Source organism: Cariama cristata, unplaced genomic scaffold, assembly GCF_000690535.1.
Source record: "Cariama cristata isolate BGI_N322 unplaced genomic scaffold, ASM69053v1 scaffold7120, whole genome shotgun sequence".
NCBI classification, from domain to species: domain Eukaryota; kingdom Metazoa; phylum Chordata; class Aves; order Cariamiformes; family Cariamidae; genus Cariama; species Cariama cristata.
In genome coordinates, this window is record NW_009596309.1 from 1 (window position 1) to 20,099 (window position 20,099).

The 20,099-nt window shown below is 41.8% G+C and overlaps 1 protein-coding gene across 1 annotated transcript in view; it reads left to right on the plus strand.

Annotated features, from left to right (window-relative positions):
* Positions 1-3,698: 3,698 nt before the first annotated feature.
* Positions 3,699-20,099, plus strand: part of LOC104165673 (activating molecule in BECN1-regulated autophagy protein 1-like) — a gene marked incomplete at its 5' end in the record, with an annotated part of 52,440 nt that continues 36,039 nt past the window's right edge. The window contains 3 exons of the mRNA XM_009705368.1: positions 3,699-3,809; positions 12,385-12,573; positions 13,028-13,182. Of these exons, the coding sequence (XP_009703670.1) occupies positions 3,699-3,809; positions 12,385-12,573; positions 13,028-13,182 (455 nt within the window). The remainder of the gene's footprint in view (positions 3,810-12,384; positions 12,574-13,027; positions 13,183-20,099) is intronic.

The window sequence follows — 20,099 nt, forward strand, 5'->3', positions numbered from 1 at the left end:
GGGGGAGAAGGGGGGGCTGCTGAAAGCATTTATCTCCATTTCTGCCATCACCCAGTGTTTATTACGCAGTGATAGACAGACGCAGGAAAGCTGCCAATCAAACCTACGTTCACTGCATTTCAATTGGCCTTCACTTTGGATTTCAGCATTTTGAAATCTACATCATCTCTGCAGTAAAAGATCGTTCCGTTTGTGGGGATGACAAGCCCGAGACCCTCAGGTACCCACTGCAGTCACTTGTGATCCCGTCAAACAGAGGAAGAGCCCTGAATCAGGACACACTGTCAAGTGCTTGGTGAGAACTGCTGCTTGTAAGAGCTGATGTGCCTACATTTAAGAAGCTGAAGTGTGTTGTTTACCTCCAGGATACACTAGAACCTAGGAGGCAGCAGCGCCTTCTTCTGCTCTCGCCCAGTCTGAAACCCTGACTGGGCAAAGCCAGCTGAGAAAGAGTTCTTACGCTGCATGATGAACGAAAGCTCTGTAGCGAGGATTTTAACTTACTTAAATTTTCCACCCATGGTCTCATACATTTAAGAAGCTGAAGTGTGTTGTTTACCTCCAGGATACACTAGAACCTAGGAGGCAGCAGCACCTTCTTCTGCTCTCGCCCAGTCTGAAACCCTGACTGGGCAAAGCCAGCTGAGAAAGAGTTCTTACGCTGCATGATGAACGAAAGCTCTGTAGCGAGGATTTTAACTTACTTAAATTTTCCACCCATGGTCTCAAATCTTCCCAATCAACCAATGCAGAAAGTGAACAGCAAAGATTACGATAGCATAGTTGCGTACTGGGGCGTATCTTCTTCCCTAAATTGAATGCCTGAAATGTTTGCGTGCTTTTAGTCGTCTTTACTGTAGGACAGTGCATGCGTGCCTGTGGGAGGCTTCTGGCAGGACTTGTGATACAAATGTTATTCCACTTTGTTATACGTAGCTAGATATAATTTAATAATTACACTTCTCAATTACATAATTAGTGTAAGTAGAGGTAATTACTTAGTAAAAACACGTAGATCATGGATTTGCCATTAATGTTGGGCACAGTGGTTTGGAGCCTTTGCGAAATGGACCAAATCCTTCTGAACATGCACCTTTCACTCTACGAACCTTGTTCCCCGTGTCCTAACCTTTTTGCGAAATATATCTGTTACCTGAAGCACTAGCATTAGTCGATAGCTTTTGCTGGCTCTGAAATTTGTGCAAGGCTGTCCTGTAAATGGGGAGGTACTGCTTTTTTCCTTTGTTAGCTTTTCCATGGAGGATGTGACTGCTTTTGGAGGTGAAGGGGTTGTGAGGTTTAAATGGACACCATAACTAACCTGAAGGTTCCGGCAAAAAGGATGAGAAAAATCTTTATAGGAATCTTTACAGAAAAAAATTCAAAACCATTTGCCAACAGCGTTTTTATGGTACTTGTAGCAGTAGGTGCAACGGTTGTATGAGCCAGATGAACTTGCTACTTGTGGAGCAGTTAGTGATGTTGCTAGGCTTCTGCGATGCGGAGGGAGCACATGATTGCTCTCCTAGGGTATGTTATTCTCCAGTTTATATATCATTTGCTATGCCTACAAAGGTTGTTCTCATTGCAGAACAGGTGATGGCTTTGTAATATTCATATGTAATAAGATCCATATTCTGGAATTATGTGCCCTGAGTAGTACTTGTGTTGCCTGTCTTTGCAGAGTGTTTTCCTTGTCGGAATCAGTCCTATAAGGCAGTTGCTACCTAGTTGATGGTGTTAGTTACTGTTTCCCTGCAGCAAGTGCCACTGCTTGAAATCTGTACAGAAACTGGTTTTCTGTTCTCCACCTGGTGGCTGGAGGCAAGAGAGCAGAAGAGCTTGCAACGAGGCGACTTTTAAAGATGAAGCAATATAAAATTTAATTGTCCTTCTTCCACTTCTGGTTGCAAAATGTAATTTCATTAATGCATTGAATCTGCTCTCTCAAGTGCATGTCTTTTGTTCAGAGGAGCGCTTTGTTTTGCGGGATATGGAGAACAAGGCCTTGGGCATCTGTAAGAGCAATAGAAATGTTCTTAATTCTGCTGTCCAAGTGATATGTGCGTGTCTGACAGAGGCAGATATGGAGACTGAGCAGACACTCGGTGGAGGGTTGTCGATTGCTGGAGGCCTGGCACAGCTGAGTACACAGTGTAAAGCTGTCTGCTCGGAAGCCTTGCTCTTGGTGTATTTCTGAGCTTTCTCCAGAACCAAAAATCAGGACTCAAGACAGCTGATTGATGAAAAGAGGACTAGCAGCAGCCTTCTTGGTGTCTTTCTCTGTATTCATCAGCACTGATCTAGAATTTACTTCCTTACTTTGCCCTGCCCGCCTTGTTCTTTACTTTGCAGAGGAAACATAAACCCTGGTTTTGTGTGTGTGTGTTTTGTTTGTTTGTTTTTAACAAGCCTAAGTGTTCTGCTAGGATTTGATGAGACATGTAAAAATCCAGCCACCCTGGTCTCCTCATCTTCCTCCACACCGCTTTCATTTAGTAGCAGTTAGCAGACTTTTAGCTCTCCGCACAGGCAGCTGGCCTGCCCTGTACTGGATAGGGAGTTGTCAAAGTGATGTCCCTTGCACTATTGCTGCTGTGGCAGCTGAGTCCTGAGCCAGCCCTTCTGGGAGAGTGAAACCAACGACTTTTCTGTGTGCTTCCCACCCGAGACAGTGTGGAGATGCTGAAATCCAGACTGCGTAGGCTCTGGAGGCTGTGCTTTTCCTCATTTGTGCTTGGGGATGATCTTGTTTTGCTCTCCCTTATCAAATTCTATTATCTTGAGTTTCTCTGGGTGCCAGCATGTGTGTGTAGTGCAAAAGCTGCGTGTATATGAAGGCCTTAGAGACTGCAAATAGCATGAGATTTTTCACTCTAGTACTATTATGGGAGAATTGTTTCTTCTCTCCACTTGTCTCCCTAGGGATTGCGTTTAATACCTCTGAGCTTTCTCAAATGTGTGCTGACTTGAGTTACCAGTGGCTGTTCCATTCTGCCTGGAAAATGATGTTCTTTGTGCTAGTTTCTGAAGTATTCTGCTTAGCTTTCTACTTTGGGCTGTTTCCCAAATCCTTGGGTGGTTAGCAAGGGTCATGTCGTTTGCCTGGAGTCAGGGCAGGCCCTCCCTGCTCTAGGTTGGGCCACCCAGAGCGGCAAAGGGCCATCTCATGGGTCTTCCTTGCTAATATTTTATTACAATCCTAACTGTGTAGCGAATATTGTAGGCAACTTGTATCTTCTGAGTGGAGTTTACAGTAGAAACAGCGATTATGTCCACAAATGTGTGTGATTTGCCAGGACAACACTTTTCCTTAGTATGTGTCCTGGTCTGGCTTCATAGCTGTACTAGAAAAATTTGGGTCTGTGAAAATACAGCTTCACTAGTAGCAATAAGTAGAATGCATTTGCACCAAATGAATTGATTAGGATTTCTGCCTTGTGAGCCTGGGCAAGTCTTATCTCTCATCAACTTTGTTTTTCTTTCAGAAATGTGTTGCAGGGAGGTGCCTTCCTGTTAATTTCCTGTGCTCTGTGGCTCATTTAGGAGGTGTTGCCATTTCTGTAAATAAGGTTTCTTAAAGAATCTAGAGTTTTGTGTATTGGATTTTGAAAGGTTTTCAATGGTTTTGTCTCCCCAGCTCTTTTCTGGATAACCTTATGGAGGTTAAATTGCTAATTTTTCCCCCTTTTCCCTAGGTGCTGTGATTGGGGATGGCCAGTCAGCTGTGGCCAGCAACATTGCCAACACCACTTACCGGCTCCAGTGGTGGGACTTCACTAAATTTGATCTGCCTGAAATCAGCAATGGTAAGCTGGGAAGGACACCAGTACTTTCTTTTAAGTCTATACCGACTAGAGCTACCATAAGCTCTAGGATCTTCCAAAGGTAACTGTATGTTGCAGGTCTTGGATTACTTGATTCTCTTGTTGGATTGGGAACTGTAAAATGCTTAACCTTTTGAGAAAGTTGACCAAAAGCATGCAGAACTGTTCCTGCTCTGTCTAGCTTGTGTATTCTTGCTATCAGCAAATCCATGCATCCATGGGGCTTTTTTACGAGCATTCTTGTGGGAATATACAATCCTCAGAGTTCTCTATCCAATCTCCTCATTTTTTTACCAACAAGTTTCTAGAGGGATATTGTCTTTATACCTTTACATTAGAACCTGCTAATGAACTGGGCCTGAATTTTCCAAGTTATTGACATTAGTGTGGGTTAAAGTGCTGCAATACATTCTGGGAATCGGGTGCCCCGGTAGGTTGCTTACCATGGTGTTGCAAGCCAGAGGAAGTACATGTTAGCCATTTGCAAAAGCAGTGATTCACCCCATATCTCAGGTGAAAACTGCTTCTGGGTCAAGAATATGAGCAATATTGCTGATTTTTATTGATTGATTGATTGATTTATTATCTCCTCCTCTTTGTGAAAATTAGACCATAGTTTTACCTGTGTTCTATGGCATAAGCTAGCTCTCTTCCTGGAAGAGACCTCCTTATGCAGACACAAGCATGTGTGATGCTTGTGGTCAGCTGATCAAGGAATGACTTTTTCGGAGCTAAAACTAACTTGACTAGAAAGGCTAATTTTAACCCCAAATGGTATCCTGATATAGCTTACTGCACAGCTGCAGCAATGTTTGCGGCAGCCTGGGATGAAGATAGGAGGTAGATATTCACGAATGTTTCTTTGTGCAGTGATTTTTAGCTTAGGCCATCTCTGTGCATATGTGAAATTCATTGCTTGACTTCTCAGCAAAACCAGATTGAATTCTGCTTTATCGGACTGACTTTTTTAGGGAGAACAGGAGTTCCCTTTCACAGGTAGCCATTGAAATGAATTAAGAAAAAGTTTCTCCCAGTTCCAGCCCTGTCTGTTCTGCAATTCTAGAAACTTATATACCTGACAATACAGGTCTTGGTGGGGTACTGTCGTGTTGCTTAGAGAACCCACAAAAGGAGCACATGTAGTGACACCATAGCAGCAGAGATATGGGAAACTGAAATTGTAGACTCACAGAATGGTTTGGGTTGGAAGGGAGCTTTAAAGATCATTTAGTCCCTCCCCCGCACCGTGGGCATAGGTTGCTTAAAGCTCTGTCCAATCTGACCTGGAATGCTTCCAGTGATGGGGCATTGACAGCTTCTCTGGGCAACCTATATGGGGCCATTTACCTCCCCGTCCCTGGGAAATTGGGGGAGCTAGGGGAAAGCCACCAGTAGCCCATTCCATTACAAAAAACCTTCTTACTGTGTTGTTCCTACAGGTAAAGTATCTGGTGTTTCTGTCTCATCTCCTTCCTTCACATTTTATAGAATGTTGTGATGTGTTGTGTATAGCCTGATGGGAAATAAAAGCCCTGCTTCTAGACAGTAGCCCTCAACATTGTAAAGAGAGGAGATGCTTTATATTTTGTCCTTGAGAATGACTCTGTCTCTTGGGAAGGAGCATGCAGTGTCATCTTGAAGGTCGAATACTGCATTGAACTCGTGTGCCAGTGCTTTGATGTGTCTTGTTAAGTGCCAAACTTTGTAGTACTAGTGTGAAGTTGTAGGCTGAGGATCAATGCTCAAGGCAAAGCTTTGCCACGCGGTGGCAATACTTCCTGTGGTCCAGCCAGACTCTGGAACAGAATAAAGATGAAGTCTTATGCTGAAGGGGGAAGCATCTTGCCGCTGACTTAAATTCATTGGGACTCCTCTGCAAGCTTGTAAAGTATTTGAAGAGTGCTACAGCTGTTAATAGCTTTTTTTTGTCTTTTTTTTTTGGGTCTCATCTGGCTACTGAGGGGAAGACTGTAGCCTTTTTTAAAAAAAAAGCAGAAGATGTTTGTTTATAATTTATGGAATCCCATAGAAAATAAGAACCATCTGCTCCTCAAACCATCAATATTTCAGTCTTCTCCCTCTCCTCGGTCAAGACACTTCCATTCTGAAACAGCTTCCAATTAGCTGGAAATTGGGCTACGGTTTCTGATGTTGTCGTGCCCTTCTTACAGGCAGCGTTCCTGCTATAAGCCCATCTCCAGCCCTTCTGACTCCTCACCTTGTGCTTCGTAGTACTTGGCTTGTCCATCTTGATTTGTTACCATTTGGGAATGTTCAGTTTTACATTACTTCTTCCTTTTTACATGCTGAGCCCAACTCTGGCATTTCTAGATTGTTAGCCGTATCTCCGTCTGCCAAGGTCTAGTAGGGATGTATGAAGATGTAGCAGCTGTGCTCGTCCTAAAACAAGTATTTGCCAAGCTTGCCTAGGCACAGAACAAAGGCAAACTGCAAGTTTGCCAAGGTGCACAGATTTGTAGAGATATTGTGAAGCTAAATGTGTAACAGTGGAGTGATGGATTGGAGGAGTTTTTTCTGACCCTTCATGATCTTGCAAATAAACTCTTTTCCCAGCATAGCATATGACCTCAATAGCTCTTTTTTTTTTTCCCTATCATTTCCTATAAATCAGAGGTGATCACGTGAGGGTCTGCTTACACAGAGAGGGCTATTGCACTTCCTGGGCCTGACTTGAGCCACAAGTGATTTGGGAGTTCAGACAGATGAAATGATGCAGCTGAAGTTTGGGACTGCCTGCCAGCTTCACTGTCCATCAAAGAAATGACTCTGTGGCCAGCCTCCATCTCCCAGCAGCTCTTCTTCCTGTTACAATTAAACAAAGAAAGGATATTTTGGAAGTAGGATGTTTTTCACTGAAGTGAACACATCTAAGCAAGTGACAGCAGGATGGTTAGCACAGTCCTGGGATCTCAACGGCTGGGCCCCAGCACCCTTCTTCGGAGCCCTGGGCTCAGGACTCGGCTCCACGGCAGTGACCTTGCTAACGCTCAATCCAACAAGCACATGAAGAGGACTCCGGCAGTCTTGGGGAAATGGCTTTGCAGAGACTTGTGGGATTTCAGTCTCTGCCCTGTCTTTCTCTATTAATTGCAAAATGGAAAAAGATGGCTTCGGATTTCTTCTCTCCTTTTGCCAGTTTTGCTTTTAGTAACTCTGAAATAAACATGACCCAGTCTTAAACTGTAATTCTCAGTCATATCAACATTGGGGTGGGGAATTTATTTGGCAGCAGACACAATGCTATCTCTAGCATTTATTTAATGTTCTTCTAGTTAGTGTTGCATATCCTTAAAATTTCCTACAGCTAACAGGTAAGTGTTGAATTGATGAATGATGTAGAGTATGGCCTTTCCACAGGTAAAATATTTGAAGGTTTTAGCTCTTGTTTATATCTTTTGAATATAGTTTCTCTCATGCTACTTACTGCCCATTATTTCATTTTCTAGCCATTGTGACTGAACTGGTCTAGTTCTTCCACATTTAGTCATGCATCAGGAATTTGTCCTGTTCTAACAGTGGCTGGGGCTTGAAGAAGGTGATTTGATCAATACTTAGGGATCCACAGTGGGATGCAAAAGAACTTAAAAGAAGAAAAAGAAAAAAAAAAAGGCATGCTAAACAACGTATAAATAGGAGCAGCTGTTAAGAAAGTCTCATCCTTAAGGGTGGCTAGGAGCGGATGGTGCGCCCAGCACTATTTTCCTTTAGCAAACAGTCCTGTTGCTGCCGACGTTCCAGGCCTTCCCCAGCTTCAAGCGTAATTATGTGGTAGGTGTAAGCGCTCTAGGTTGGCACAACAGCTTGATTAATTTGTTCTCTGATGTTTCTTTTGATCTGTTCTGTCAGCTCGGTGGCTGCATTAACAACAAAAGAAAACAAGAGATGAAAGGGCAGCCTTGTTGTAAATGGTTTTCCAAAAATAGCAATTTTTTTCCCCAAAATCTTCTGTATTGGCTTCATTTTCATGGATCAGGCCTCAGGCTCAAAGAAATCAAATAGCGTGTGGCTTTGTCAAATGCATGAGCTATCTTCATCTTCCCCATCTCATGGGAATCTCTTAGAATGAAACCTTGCTGAGATCTCTGCCTCTCACATTTAGACTTTTTCTGCTGGCACAGTAGACTCCCTTGGTTCTAGGTGTAAATGCTACCTGAGTCCCTCATCCTTTGTAAATGAGGGAAGAGCAAATGCCAGCGTGAATCAGATTTTTGAAAGACTGAAATAAAGGGCGCTCCTTCTTGTTCAGCACAACTTGCATCTGTGATGTTTTATGTTCCAGGCATACATCAAGGGGGAAAGATAGTTCACTTGTGGCAGGGGAGCTTGCTCACAATCTGTTTTGCCAAGAGGCATTCACTGTATGCAACAAACTTTAAAAAGAACAAGACGCACAGTTATGTTGGCCATCATTGTGGACTGCTCACCAAAACCCTCTGTGCTATGCTGAAGGAGGGGCGGGTGGGGAAAAAAAAAAAGGAAAAACCGTGTAGATAGAAAATGAGTCAACATGTGCTGTATGATAACTAGACTCTTGGTGACTGGTAATCCAAACCCGGCATTGTTTTAAAAAGATGTATAGTAAATGCTAGATGTGGAAGAGGATTAGAGACCTGAAAAGGAGAACAGCAGCAGTGGAACTGCGAGGATATGTACAGGACATGGCAGCGTCCCTGGCTCTGTAAATGGTACAGAATAAATACGAGCATTTCTTACCTTACAGAAATAAACAAGTGGGATTCTTTTCTTATAAGTGTCCAAGGTGGCATTAGATTAAAAAAAACCCCAAACTTTAAAAGCTGAGGAGATACTTGGATTCTATACGCTGTGATTTTTTTTTTTGTTTTCTTTTATTTCTGCACCCCCCCCCCCCCCCGCTCCCACTGAGCCCCCCCCCCCCCCCCCAATAGTTACAGGAAGAAGGAATAAACATCACCTGTGTCCAGAGAAATCAGTATCTGTCCCCTCTAAAACTTCTTGCACCTCTTTGAAAAGCACCAGGAGTTCATCAATACAGAAGGGTCCCTGGGCTAAATGACACGCGTACCTTTGGACTGAGTTAGCAAGTGTACAGTCTCACTACTTCCCATATGGAGCACCAAATGACAGTAGTTAACGTTGTAGAGAAACCGTGCGTACCTCATGGCAACTACATCCTGAACCCAGAGATGCAGTACAAAAACTTAGATATCTATTTAGCAGAATAGGAATCAGCGAGAACAGTTCTTAGACCCCAAAGAAAGGGACTGAACTCTCTTTTATCTTCTAATGATAAAGTTTTTTGCAGAGGTGGTGGAGGGGGCGTGTTTCATAGTTGCATTTGCCAGAGAGACTCTCCCTCTGTAATGTGTAGTTTTGATCTGTTGCTTGCCTTCTTGATTGGCTCTCTTAAGTAGTTAACTCTGGTTTGGCTGGGAAAGTCCCAATATTCACCCATCCAATAAGTTCCCATTCCCACCCCCCCCTTTTTTTTTTATTTTTATTTTTTACAGCACTGCTGATTAGAGTGCAACTACAAAGGAACTGATGAGAAAGGACCCCCTTAGCTACTGAGCCTAGCTCCCTGCTGTCTTAGGCAAGCACATCCTATAGTTCCTCTTACTCTGTCTTAAAATCGGTTAAATTATTTGCCCCTTTCACTTCTGTTGAAAGACTATTCTAGAATCCTGTTATTCTAGTAGAATTCTAATTTCCAAACTTAATGGCTGCTTTTATCCACTTACTCGTGTGTCAACATTATTTGTGAAGAGAACTGATGTTTTTCTGGCACTTACTTTCTGGTATTGTTTGTAAATACAATCCCATTTCCTTGCAATTTTTGTTTGTTTAAAACATAAAATACATTTTTCATTTTCCCCAGTCATCTTCCTAGCTCTTTGCTGGACTTGTTACCATTTAGAGTTTAATCTTGAACATGGCTGACCAAAACTGTGGCCAGTATCCTGCAAGTGGTCTCAGCACAAGGTTGTTTATTAGCACTGATATTTCTGTTGTAAGTGTGCTTCCTAGCGCGGTTTAGGATTGCCATCTCTTTCACTGTTATGCCGGGTGGATGGCTCAGTCTTTGCCATGATCACCAAAGTTGATTCTTTCTTGTTTGCAACTGAGCAGCTCCTAGGTGAAGCAGAAATTAATAAATGTTAACACACTCTAGAATTCTTTCATTGCACTGCTCTTATGTCTCTGTGTACTTCAGTTCACTGTGTGGTCTGATCATGCTCTGTTAATGAAATTACCCAACTTTATCAACAGAATTCATTAACCAGCTCCACTCTGTCCCTGGCCCATTGATAAAGCCAATAAATAGGACTGGTTTTGAAATGAATCCTCTCAATTTGACAGGGATTACAGTAGTGCAACCTGTTGTCATGTATCCTTTAGCTAGTTCCCAGCATATACTGCAGTTCTTGTGTTGATGCCCATCTTCTCTTGTGATGACAATGAGTACTTGAGTGAAGCCTTGCTTTTTTAACAAAAAGGCCAAATTTTAATTCTGCCTTTTTAAAAACTAGGTAGTATAGTCTTTAATCTTAATTCTGTTGTCTCTGTTCAACTGGCTTCAGACTTAAGCGCTTGGGAGTTTTGTCATCTTTTGGACTGTCTGTTTTTTGAAGGGCCATGTGTATTTTAGATTCTGTTAACACAGCACTGACAGTGACTACCATTATTTACCTTTTTCTGTTCAGTACCTTTCTGTTTATACTAGGCTGAAAATTACTGTTTTTAGCAGCTTCCAGACTGAAAAAAAAAAAATGGTTGAGTAAATTTAGAGTACAGGTGTAGGTGGTTTGGTACAGAATGTAATTACATAGTCCACTTTTTATCCTTGTCTTCTTTTTCATTGGAGTTTCTTAAATGGAATAGCAGAAGTTGATACCCAACCGTGTAGGAAAGCAGTTCCCAGGAAAAATGTCTTTGAGACTGGAAGAGCTAAAGATGAGGTTCAGTGAGCGCTTTAAATCAGCAGGGCTGGAAGAAGGAGCAGTCCTGTCTGCTTCCCTGTCATGACTTCTGCTGCTGGAGGTGTCTGTGTGGCCCTGTGGTGTACCAGGTTGGGAAACTGTTCTGGCTAAAAAGTGACCTAGACAGCAGTCAGTAATTTCTCAGCTGTATCAGTTCCCTGATGTAGCTTGCTTTCCACAGAAGTGTTGGAAACAAAGGGCAGGCATTGTTTTTTCTGGCAGCAGTTTGTTAACGCGTTGAGTTACAGCCTTAATTTGATTTGGAAGTTCAGGCTTTCAGAAGTGTGCGCAAAGCATTCTTAGCACTGTTGTTTTGTTAGCTAATAAGAAATCTAGCCCAAGAAGTGCCTTCGTAAACTCATTTTATGCGACTTTAGCTGAACAAATCAAAGCCACTTCTAGGCTGGGCATGATCTGATGGTTTAGAAGAGAATTTCTGGACTATAGAAGTTAACATAGTACTCCACATGATGCTATAGCTTCGAGCACATGAGATGGGGTGTTATAGCATGCAAAGTTTCTATATTGCAAATGTGGGCTTTATTTCTTTTTTTGGTATTTCTATCCCCTTGAGTTTGAAAATACTAGAATCTGAAATTTTCCCATCCCCAAAATAGTGTGTGCAGTTTCAGATCCAAACCTCCTGGAATAATTGCAGCAGTTTCAGTGAAAAAACGGAGCACATTTAGGTTAGGCTGAGGGAGCAAACAACTCCAGTCTTGTTTTACCAAGCCACCATTAAACTGTTGCTGATGACGATGCTAAAAGGCCTTGGAACCTCATTGTACTAGGAATGGCACAAGTGCATGGTAAGATTCAGTAACCCAGAGAGCTTGTAGTCTGCATATGCAAGGCACGGAAGGGAAAAGATTTGTACGAGGTCACCCAGCAACTCGCCAGCAGAGATTAAAGTAAAATGTATGTTTTCGGAATTGCTGGTCACTACCCTGTCTGCTGAACAGTTACTTCACTGATTGCATGAGTGTCTCACGTTCTGGAGTAATTAAATGGAGAACTGGCTGGAGATGTCTCTGCCCTTTCTCACTTGCTTTATCCAAGATTGGTGTAAAAATCAGCTGTCAGAAATGAAAGTCTGTATCTGCAGGGTGGAATTTTTCTCTCATCTCCTGTTTATTGGAGATAAGGGGAGCTGGAACTAGGGGCTCCACAGGAGAAGGGGAAATGAATTAAGGTGTACTGTTTCTAATGATACCGCTGCTGGAGTTTGTCAGAGTCATGATTTGAGACTTGTTTAAACTGTACTGTCCTTTGCAAAGGATGGTGTTATGCTCAACAAAGGAGGGGTTTGATAAAGTGCAATTGCCACTATTTCTTGGCTGAAGGCTCCAGGAGGTGAGTAGATTTCATTTCCTGGGCTCATTGCAGTGTCTTATCTCCGTTTTGAGCAAGTTTTACGTTAATCGGGGTATTAACATTTCATAAACTTTTGGAGGAAGCTAAATGTCTTAAGTGCCTTTTGCATGCACTGTCCAGTCTCCAACATTAGGTTTAAATCTCACTTATTCTCTGTTGAACCTGAGTACTTTAATCACTGTTCCTTTTTTTCTTCTTCGCAGCCTCTGTGAACGTACTTGTTCAAAACTGCAAGATTTACAATGATGCTAGCTGCGATATCTCTGCCGATGGGCAACTGCTGGCAGCCTTCATTCCCAGCAGCCAAAGAGGCTTCCCTGATGAAGGAATACTGGCTGTATATTCTCTGGCACCCCACAACTTGGGCGAGATGCTTTACACAAAGCGATTTGGTAAGCATGCAGCAAGAAGTCAGGGTAGGTGGGGATGCGAGAAGTTACCTCAGAACTCAACCTTCAGTGAGAAATGCAGTAGTCTGAACATCAGTGATTGTAGTAACAGGAAATATTTTATTGTCCTTCCAACCAACCTCCAAGATAGTACTGCTGGGGAGAAGCTTGTGGTATGGTCTGGACATGTATGGTGCTGGTACAGGGGAGCTGCTAAGGGATAGTTTTTTATTTCTGAAAGAACTTCATTGTCTTAGTGGGAGGATGCTTGCATCAAGGAAATGCCCTGCAAAATTTGTACTGGTGCAGGTCTCCTTGTTCTTCTCTATCCCCTATAAGAATGAGCTTAGTATGCCATACCTTATGGGAATGCTGGAAGGGAATGAAGAAACTGTGAGGATGAAGCATTGGGAGGGATGTTAACCTGTGAGAGAAATAACTGCTCTTCTCTTCGTAGGCCCTAATGCCATTTCTGTGAGCCTGTCTCCAATGGGCAGATATGTAATGGTGGGACTGGCTTCCCGACGTATCCTGTTGCACCCGTCCACAGAACACATGGTTGCTCAAGTCTTCAGACTGCAACAGCCCCACGGTGGAGAAACCTCTATGAGGGTGAGTGTATGTGTATTCTGTTTCTGTGTGTTTTCATCAATGATTTAGTGTCGCTTTGACTGCAGCCTAGTAGTTCGTTGCTGGGTTATGATAGCAAAGAGGTAGCATGCTCCAGGGCCGCTGAATAATAAACATGTGAAGGAGTTTATTACAGAGGCATACAAACATGGCAGGAGAACATAAATATAACAGAATTGTGAAACTTTACTCTGATTTCAGCTATGATGACAAACAAATACATTCCATGTCGTGGAATACATTCCCAACTCTAGATATCATTCAGAGTACCTGGTAGGTCTTTTGTACTTCTTCGGGTAATATGCATCTTCCTTGTAGTACTACAGTTGGCTTTGCTGAGGGTTTTTTTCAGCTGAGGCGTCAGGATCATTTTCTAACATTCCTAAAAGTGGCTGACCTCTGGGAAGAACAACCACCAGCATTTTCAGCAGGGGTAGGAGCCAAGCTTCATGTTTTACTTGCAGACTGAAGGCAAGGCTTACCATACTTTTGCCAAACCGGCTTTTGTTGACTGTTTATTCATGAGCTTTCTATGTATATGTAGACATATTTTGGCAATGGAGTTATCTTTCTGTACTTCTGCTTTGTGGGAGAGCTGAACCATGACCCACTCTGACTCGTTTAGTACCTGAGGGAAAACCTTCATCTTTTTGCAAACTGGCAAATAAAATTAAGAGAACATGTATGTCTTGCTTTGTTCGTCAGCAGAGCACAACAGCTGTTCAGTGATAGTTTAGGATGTGAAAAGCCATGTCCAGTTGATAATGCATAAAGAGAGTTGAGGAGACAGAACTCGGTAATTTCTAAAGCTGAAATTTGGGCTGGATTCAAGTTTTAGGCTATGTATTCAGGTGACTTGTTGCAGGAGATGAAAAAACAGTTATTCAGACCTTTTCACTTTGAGGGATAACTTGATCAGAGTGTATTTAATTCCATGAGCAGCTTTTTTTTTTCCTCTAGATCTCCCTCTCTCTCTTTTCCCACCTTTTTTTCCTTTTGTTTTCTTTTCCTTTTTTCCCTTTTTTTCTTTTTCTTTTTTTTTTTTTTAAAAAAAAAAAGGCCCCTCTGATTGTTACTACTTTTGGCAGAGGTTTCCCAGTGTACAAGGGTTGCAGTGAGCCATTTGTCTAGTGGCCCAGCACTGGGGAGCGACTTGTCTCTGGGAGAAATTGCTTGATTCACCTTCAGACTCTGTAGTTGCTCTCCAGACTGCTCATGATTCAGAGAAGGTCATCTCAGCTGCGTCATTACATGAGCTGCTTTATCAGCTGATATAAAACTCTTGTTTATCATCGTCATCTGCTCCATGTTATAAGGCAAGGGGAGATCAATGATGAGGATATTCTTTGGTGCACCAGTCAGCACTTTTTCAGCCTTGGTTCTGAGCTACCATTCTGATACGAGCCTCTTAAGGTAAGAGACAGAAATTAAAAAGTATTTATGAAAAAAGCACAATTTGGTTAGCAGGTACAGTTGGTGAAAGCTGTGTGGATATGATAAGATCACTAATTGCATGGATTCAGTATCCTGTTAGATCCTCTTAAAAGTGTAGTGTGCCCTGGTACTGTTTCTTTTTCAGTTATTTTAAGATCCTAGTGAAATACATAGCTTTTACTGCCAGATACGTGAGTATCCCTTCCCACAGTCTTTTTTTCCATATCTTAACTTAAGATACAGAAGTCCTATTAGCTAAAATCATGCCTCTTCCTCTCATCCGTCCTTTACGTTTGCTCTAAACTCCAGTTGCTATGGCTTCTAGCCCTTCATTTTGGAGACTTTTTTTTGTAGCCAGCTAAATAAGTAAGCTCCTGCCTAAATCTTCCATTTATATTTCTTCATCTCCATTTCAAATATATCTTCTTTCCCTGTGGTGTGTTATACTCTTCAAATGCTTGTACCCTTGCTCTTAGTCACAATTTAGTGAAGTAATGCTTTGTATTCCCTTAATCTTTTCTTGTAATTCAATCTTCCAGGTTTCATTTTTTTCTCTTCTGAATTCTCTCTGAAATACCTTCTCTTTCCCCCCCCCCCTTCTTCATTCTGGGATATGTTTAAATGTACATAATGTGATAAGCATAGTCTTACCAGAAGCCCACAGAGGGTATTTTTCTGCTTTTTTTGGACTAGAGGGCTTTACTTATGCAGTCGAAAACTGTAGGATTTTTTTTTCTTTTTTTGCGGTTATGGTGCATTGAAGATTTTGTACAATTTTTCCGACTCTTGCTTTTCAGACTTGCAGCACATCACTGCACTCCTGTCTTTCTCATCTGCTGTAGTTCTGGATTATTTTTCTCCAGATGGATTGCATGTATTCTAAAGGTTGCTTTTTTCATCTTTCTTGCACATGTATTTTTAGCTTCCAAAACCCTTTCCCCCACATTTTCAAATCTATCCAGTCTAGCAGGATTTGCTAACTAATTTGCTGTTTTCCCCTTTCCCACATCATGTTTAAAGATGTTGAAAATACCTCATTTCTGATTGCTTTGGACTTTCAGCTTTCTGCATATGTGACAGGGTCACAACTAGACCAGTTTAAATTAATTTGGTTAAAGAGCATTCCTGTGAGATGATGTTGAGTATTGTATCAACATTCTGGTGTGGTGTTGGTCATCTTTGTGCAGTCTGTAGGACCAAGCTTGGAAAACATAAAACTGTTGATCTTGTAAATATTATTCCTTCATCTAGTTGTAAAAATTAATAGATCAACCCGGGTATTTCTTATATCTTGAGTTTTGCAATAAGGCTGCTCTATAAGTTTGTCATACTTTTCAAGACATGCAAAATGGAAATAGAGCTTTAAGTAGAAAACTTTATAATATTCTTAGTGCACTGTCTTTACAGTGGCTGACGTGTTCGTATTAAGTTGAGTAAAAACCTGTTTGCAGCTTGGCTAGCACACAGTAGAAAAAGGTTTGGGAAGCCTGGTGAAACTGTATTCTTCAGTCTCTTGAAAATGTGCACATTAGCGAGAATGAGAAAGCAACTTTGCTGCCTCTATGCCAACAGCTTGTAATACAAAGCAATTGTTACTCGTCTTCTTAATTAAAAATAAGTCATAGCCATGTTCTGAAGCAATGCTTTGTGGATATTTTAATTTTGCATTACTCACGAAACTCCCAAGAGAGAAATTCAAGAGAAATGCTACAAGAGATTCTATGAAAATTCTTCTAAATTGTCTCACAATTTTTCCTTCCTTCCCTGACCCCTTTTCATTTGCAATCAATGAACTGGGAGAGCAGGGCTTGGCAGTGTGGCCTGTAAGTCACTGCAAAAGTGTGGCAACCTGCTGAGGAATGAAATACAATGATTATCTCCGCTTCCAATTAACCCCTCGTCCACATCCTTGACTAGCAGTCAGTGAAATGCAGGTTTCTATTCCTCAGAGAGTTTTCTCCATCTTGCTGTTGAAATAGAGGTTTTGAAGATGCAATTAATTAGTTCTGTTATGTGAAACTCTAACACATTTAATTGCACCTAGAAATCCACTGACTGGTGGTGTAGTTTTCAGAGTTGGAGAGAAGTGTTCTCTCTGAAAACTACAGCACTTTTGGATTGTACTAAGGAGCATCTTGGTTCTATAATGTGTGTTGCCTATATACGTTTCACTCCTTATATTTCGGAGAGATTGGGTGGAGTTCTACAGGTCAGGGCTGACGTGATTTGACAGTTATGAATTGTGTTCAGAAGTGGAGTAAAAGTAGTGAATTGTCATCAGATATGGTAATCGTGAGCTGGAGGTTCATGCTCTTTCTGTTCACTCCCTTCAGATTGATCTGCTTAGCATTTCAGACGGATGGCTTTGCTAAAGAGCAAGTTTGTTTTTCAGACTAAGCCTTGAAAAGCTCTCTAGTAGTGTTGACTTTTAATGAGAGTGGTATGCATAAGCGTCATTTTTTTGTTGTTTGTGGTTTGTTTTTTTTGCAAACCTAGCTAACATCTCTGAAATTTATCTGTAGCTGGAGAGTACAGGAAAGGAATTGCTTTTAGCAGATTTCTAGCTTGGGGTGGTACAGGTAGCAGTGGTACTGGGAAATGTCTAGAAGTATCTGAGTTTCAGAGATGGGAAGTTTGGAGAAAGGACTCCAAATAAGAGTAAGAATAGGTTTTGCAGCCTATTTTGAAAGCATAGGTGGAGCTGATCTCCAAGATTTCCAATGATCTGTTTTCAAAGCTGTTTGGGTCTAGGGTGATTTCTGAATTCCATATGATTCCAAGAGTATATGGAGGTTAAAGAACTTAGAAGAACATGAAATTAGGAACTTACTCAGAGCTGAAGTTCCTTAGAAGCATAGAAGAGTAAGGATCATATTGCCCTGGATCTGTTAGCAGTGGATATTAGTGAGAAACACGGCCAGAAGGTAGTTTTATTTCTGGCATTCACAAATTCTGATGCCCTTGCAGTGTTTAATGTTTTTCATTTTACCCAGAGGAAGCTAACTCTGAAATACCAGAAAAACACGATTACTGTAATCCAAATTAAAATAAAACTTGGAAAGGAGTTTTTAAGATGAGGATACAAAAAGTGAGGTAGGTGATAGAAAAATGTGATTGACATGAAGCTGAAGAGCAAATCATGCAATTTGTGGGGATAAGGTGACTTAACCAAGCACCATCTCAAATACCGCATTATGCTTTGAATCTGGAAGGAAATTCAGGCTGTGGAGATCCAGAATTAGCACTTGACAAAAGTACTGGTATTTGGGAAACATCCCAATGAAGTGGTCGGTCAGTAGCCTGGATGGAACAGAATACGTGTTCGCTTCCATTGTAAACAAATGGAGAATTCCAAATACCGCAGGAAGAAGGGCCTGAAGCAGAAAGGCACACAGAGTTTTAGCACAGAGCCAAGCTTTTTTTCAGCTTATTAACTCTTAACGAGGACAATGCACAGAATACGTGAGAAGATGCACAATTTTATTGAGTGGTGTTGTCTTCTGAGCTTCATCCAAGTGTCAGTGGAATGTATTTGGTGTGGTCTGCAAAGGTGGCTGCCAGACCTCATGGACTCACTGGATAAGCTGTGAAAGCTCCCGCAGCGGTGACCAAAGGGGCTTTAAGACTGAAAGCAAATGGCCATGCACATTTGCTTCACTGAGGAGCAAGTTACGGTTTTGTTAGAACCTTTGATGATGTGTAAAGAAAATTGATTAGGAGAGTATGTGGAGGTGGCTTACTGCAACATGTTACCTCCAGTGGAAGAGTTCATATGAACTAATGTACCTCTGAAAACAAGAGTAGTTTGCAAGAAAGAGAATACCAACCACTTGCTGTGTTATTGAAAAAGCATGCTTATTGGTGTAGTCCCTTCTGTCTCCTTTTAAGAGAGATTTTGAGATTTTCGTGTCGACAGGGGGAACTTCTGACAACTCTGTGTAGAACTGCAAATAATACCTCCATTTACTACCCAAAGAAATTTCTCACTGTTGGCAGAAGGTGAACCAGGTGGATGTTTCTTAGGCTACCGAAAGTCCGAGCAGTCTCACAGACTGCGTGTACTTGTTGATACTAGGAAGAGGGCATGGGGACAGAACCCTTTTCTGACTGATACGGGAAATCCCTCCTTTTAATACAAAGTGGAGCATAATAGTCTGGTTGAGGCCAGTAGGTTTGTATGTTCTGTGTATTGGCAGATTCTGGCAGTTACCTTTAGAAAAATATGTCCAAAACCCATGTTGGTAAGCTCTGCTTATGTAGGGTGCTATAAGAGCGAGCTGTATTCAACGTCATTGGAAAATATAATGCCACCTTGGCATTGCAGATGACATGAAGATTTGCATAGATGTGCACATTTGAGTACAGATGCAGTAAAGGTATGTTGTAAGAGTTAGTTAAATTGCTATCTTGAATGATTCACTCGTGTCTGCATGAATGCTACTAAGACAGAACTTATAAGAAACTTAAAACTCGTTAGGATCCCTTCATAAAATAACTGTGTTAATATCTCATGCGATGGTTGAACATGGGAGCAGTGTCAGTTTTAGCAAACTGGTGTGAAGAAAAGGCAAATGACATCTATTCAGGATGTTTTTACTTCATGGGATGTGAAGCTGAGAGCCAAGACCTTTTGTTTAATAGGAGGTCCAGTATTGGGAGAGCTGAGCTCTTGCCGTTCCGGTGAGGCCTTGAGCCCATTTGCCCCACTGTTAGCTTTGGTGCAGTTGGGTACATAGTTTTAACTAGATGCAAGAAATTATAGCGAACATGGTTCCATGTCTGAGATTATTTATGTGCGGTCATCTTGCCCAAGTCAGGTAGGGGGAAGGGAGCCAAGGTGAATTATTAGCAGATTTGCACTAAACGGGCCATGGGCTGAAAAGAGGTTTGCAATTTCATGAAGACTTTTTTTTCAGTACTTCTTCCTACCATCTTTCTTGAATCAAATTTAAGCCAACTCTTTCCTCTGGTATTTATTCCTTCCAGACATGTAGGCAGCTGGATGACAGCCTCTTTTCACCTAGATGAGGATGCATGTAGCTCTGTCATCAACATATTGTTGACGTTTGATCTTGTATGCCGTTCTGTTGAGGTGCAGCAGACGGAGAGCAGGGTGGAATGGCAGCTGTGTGCAAGTCCTTTGCTTTTGTCATTAGATCTTTAACATATTGTAGGATTTGCTGTTACAGTCTCAGCGTGACATTTAATGGGGAATTCACAGGTACTGCTTTTGGTTTCCAGTCTTGAGTTAAGGGCAAAAATGAAGAAACTTGTCATTCCTTTTGCCATAGAGGTGACCATATTTTTTTATTAGATTGTTCCAGCATTAAGAGCTGTTGGTGGTTTTTGCAAGAGATAGCAATAGCTGGGGGCACAGTCCTCTTTGCACAGTTCAGTTCACTTGTACATCTGCACTGAACATATACGTATCTTATCTTCTGTCACGCTAACTCCCCCCTCGGCAT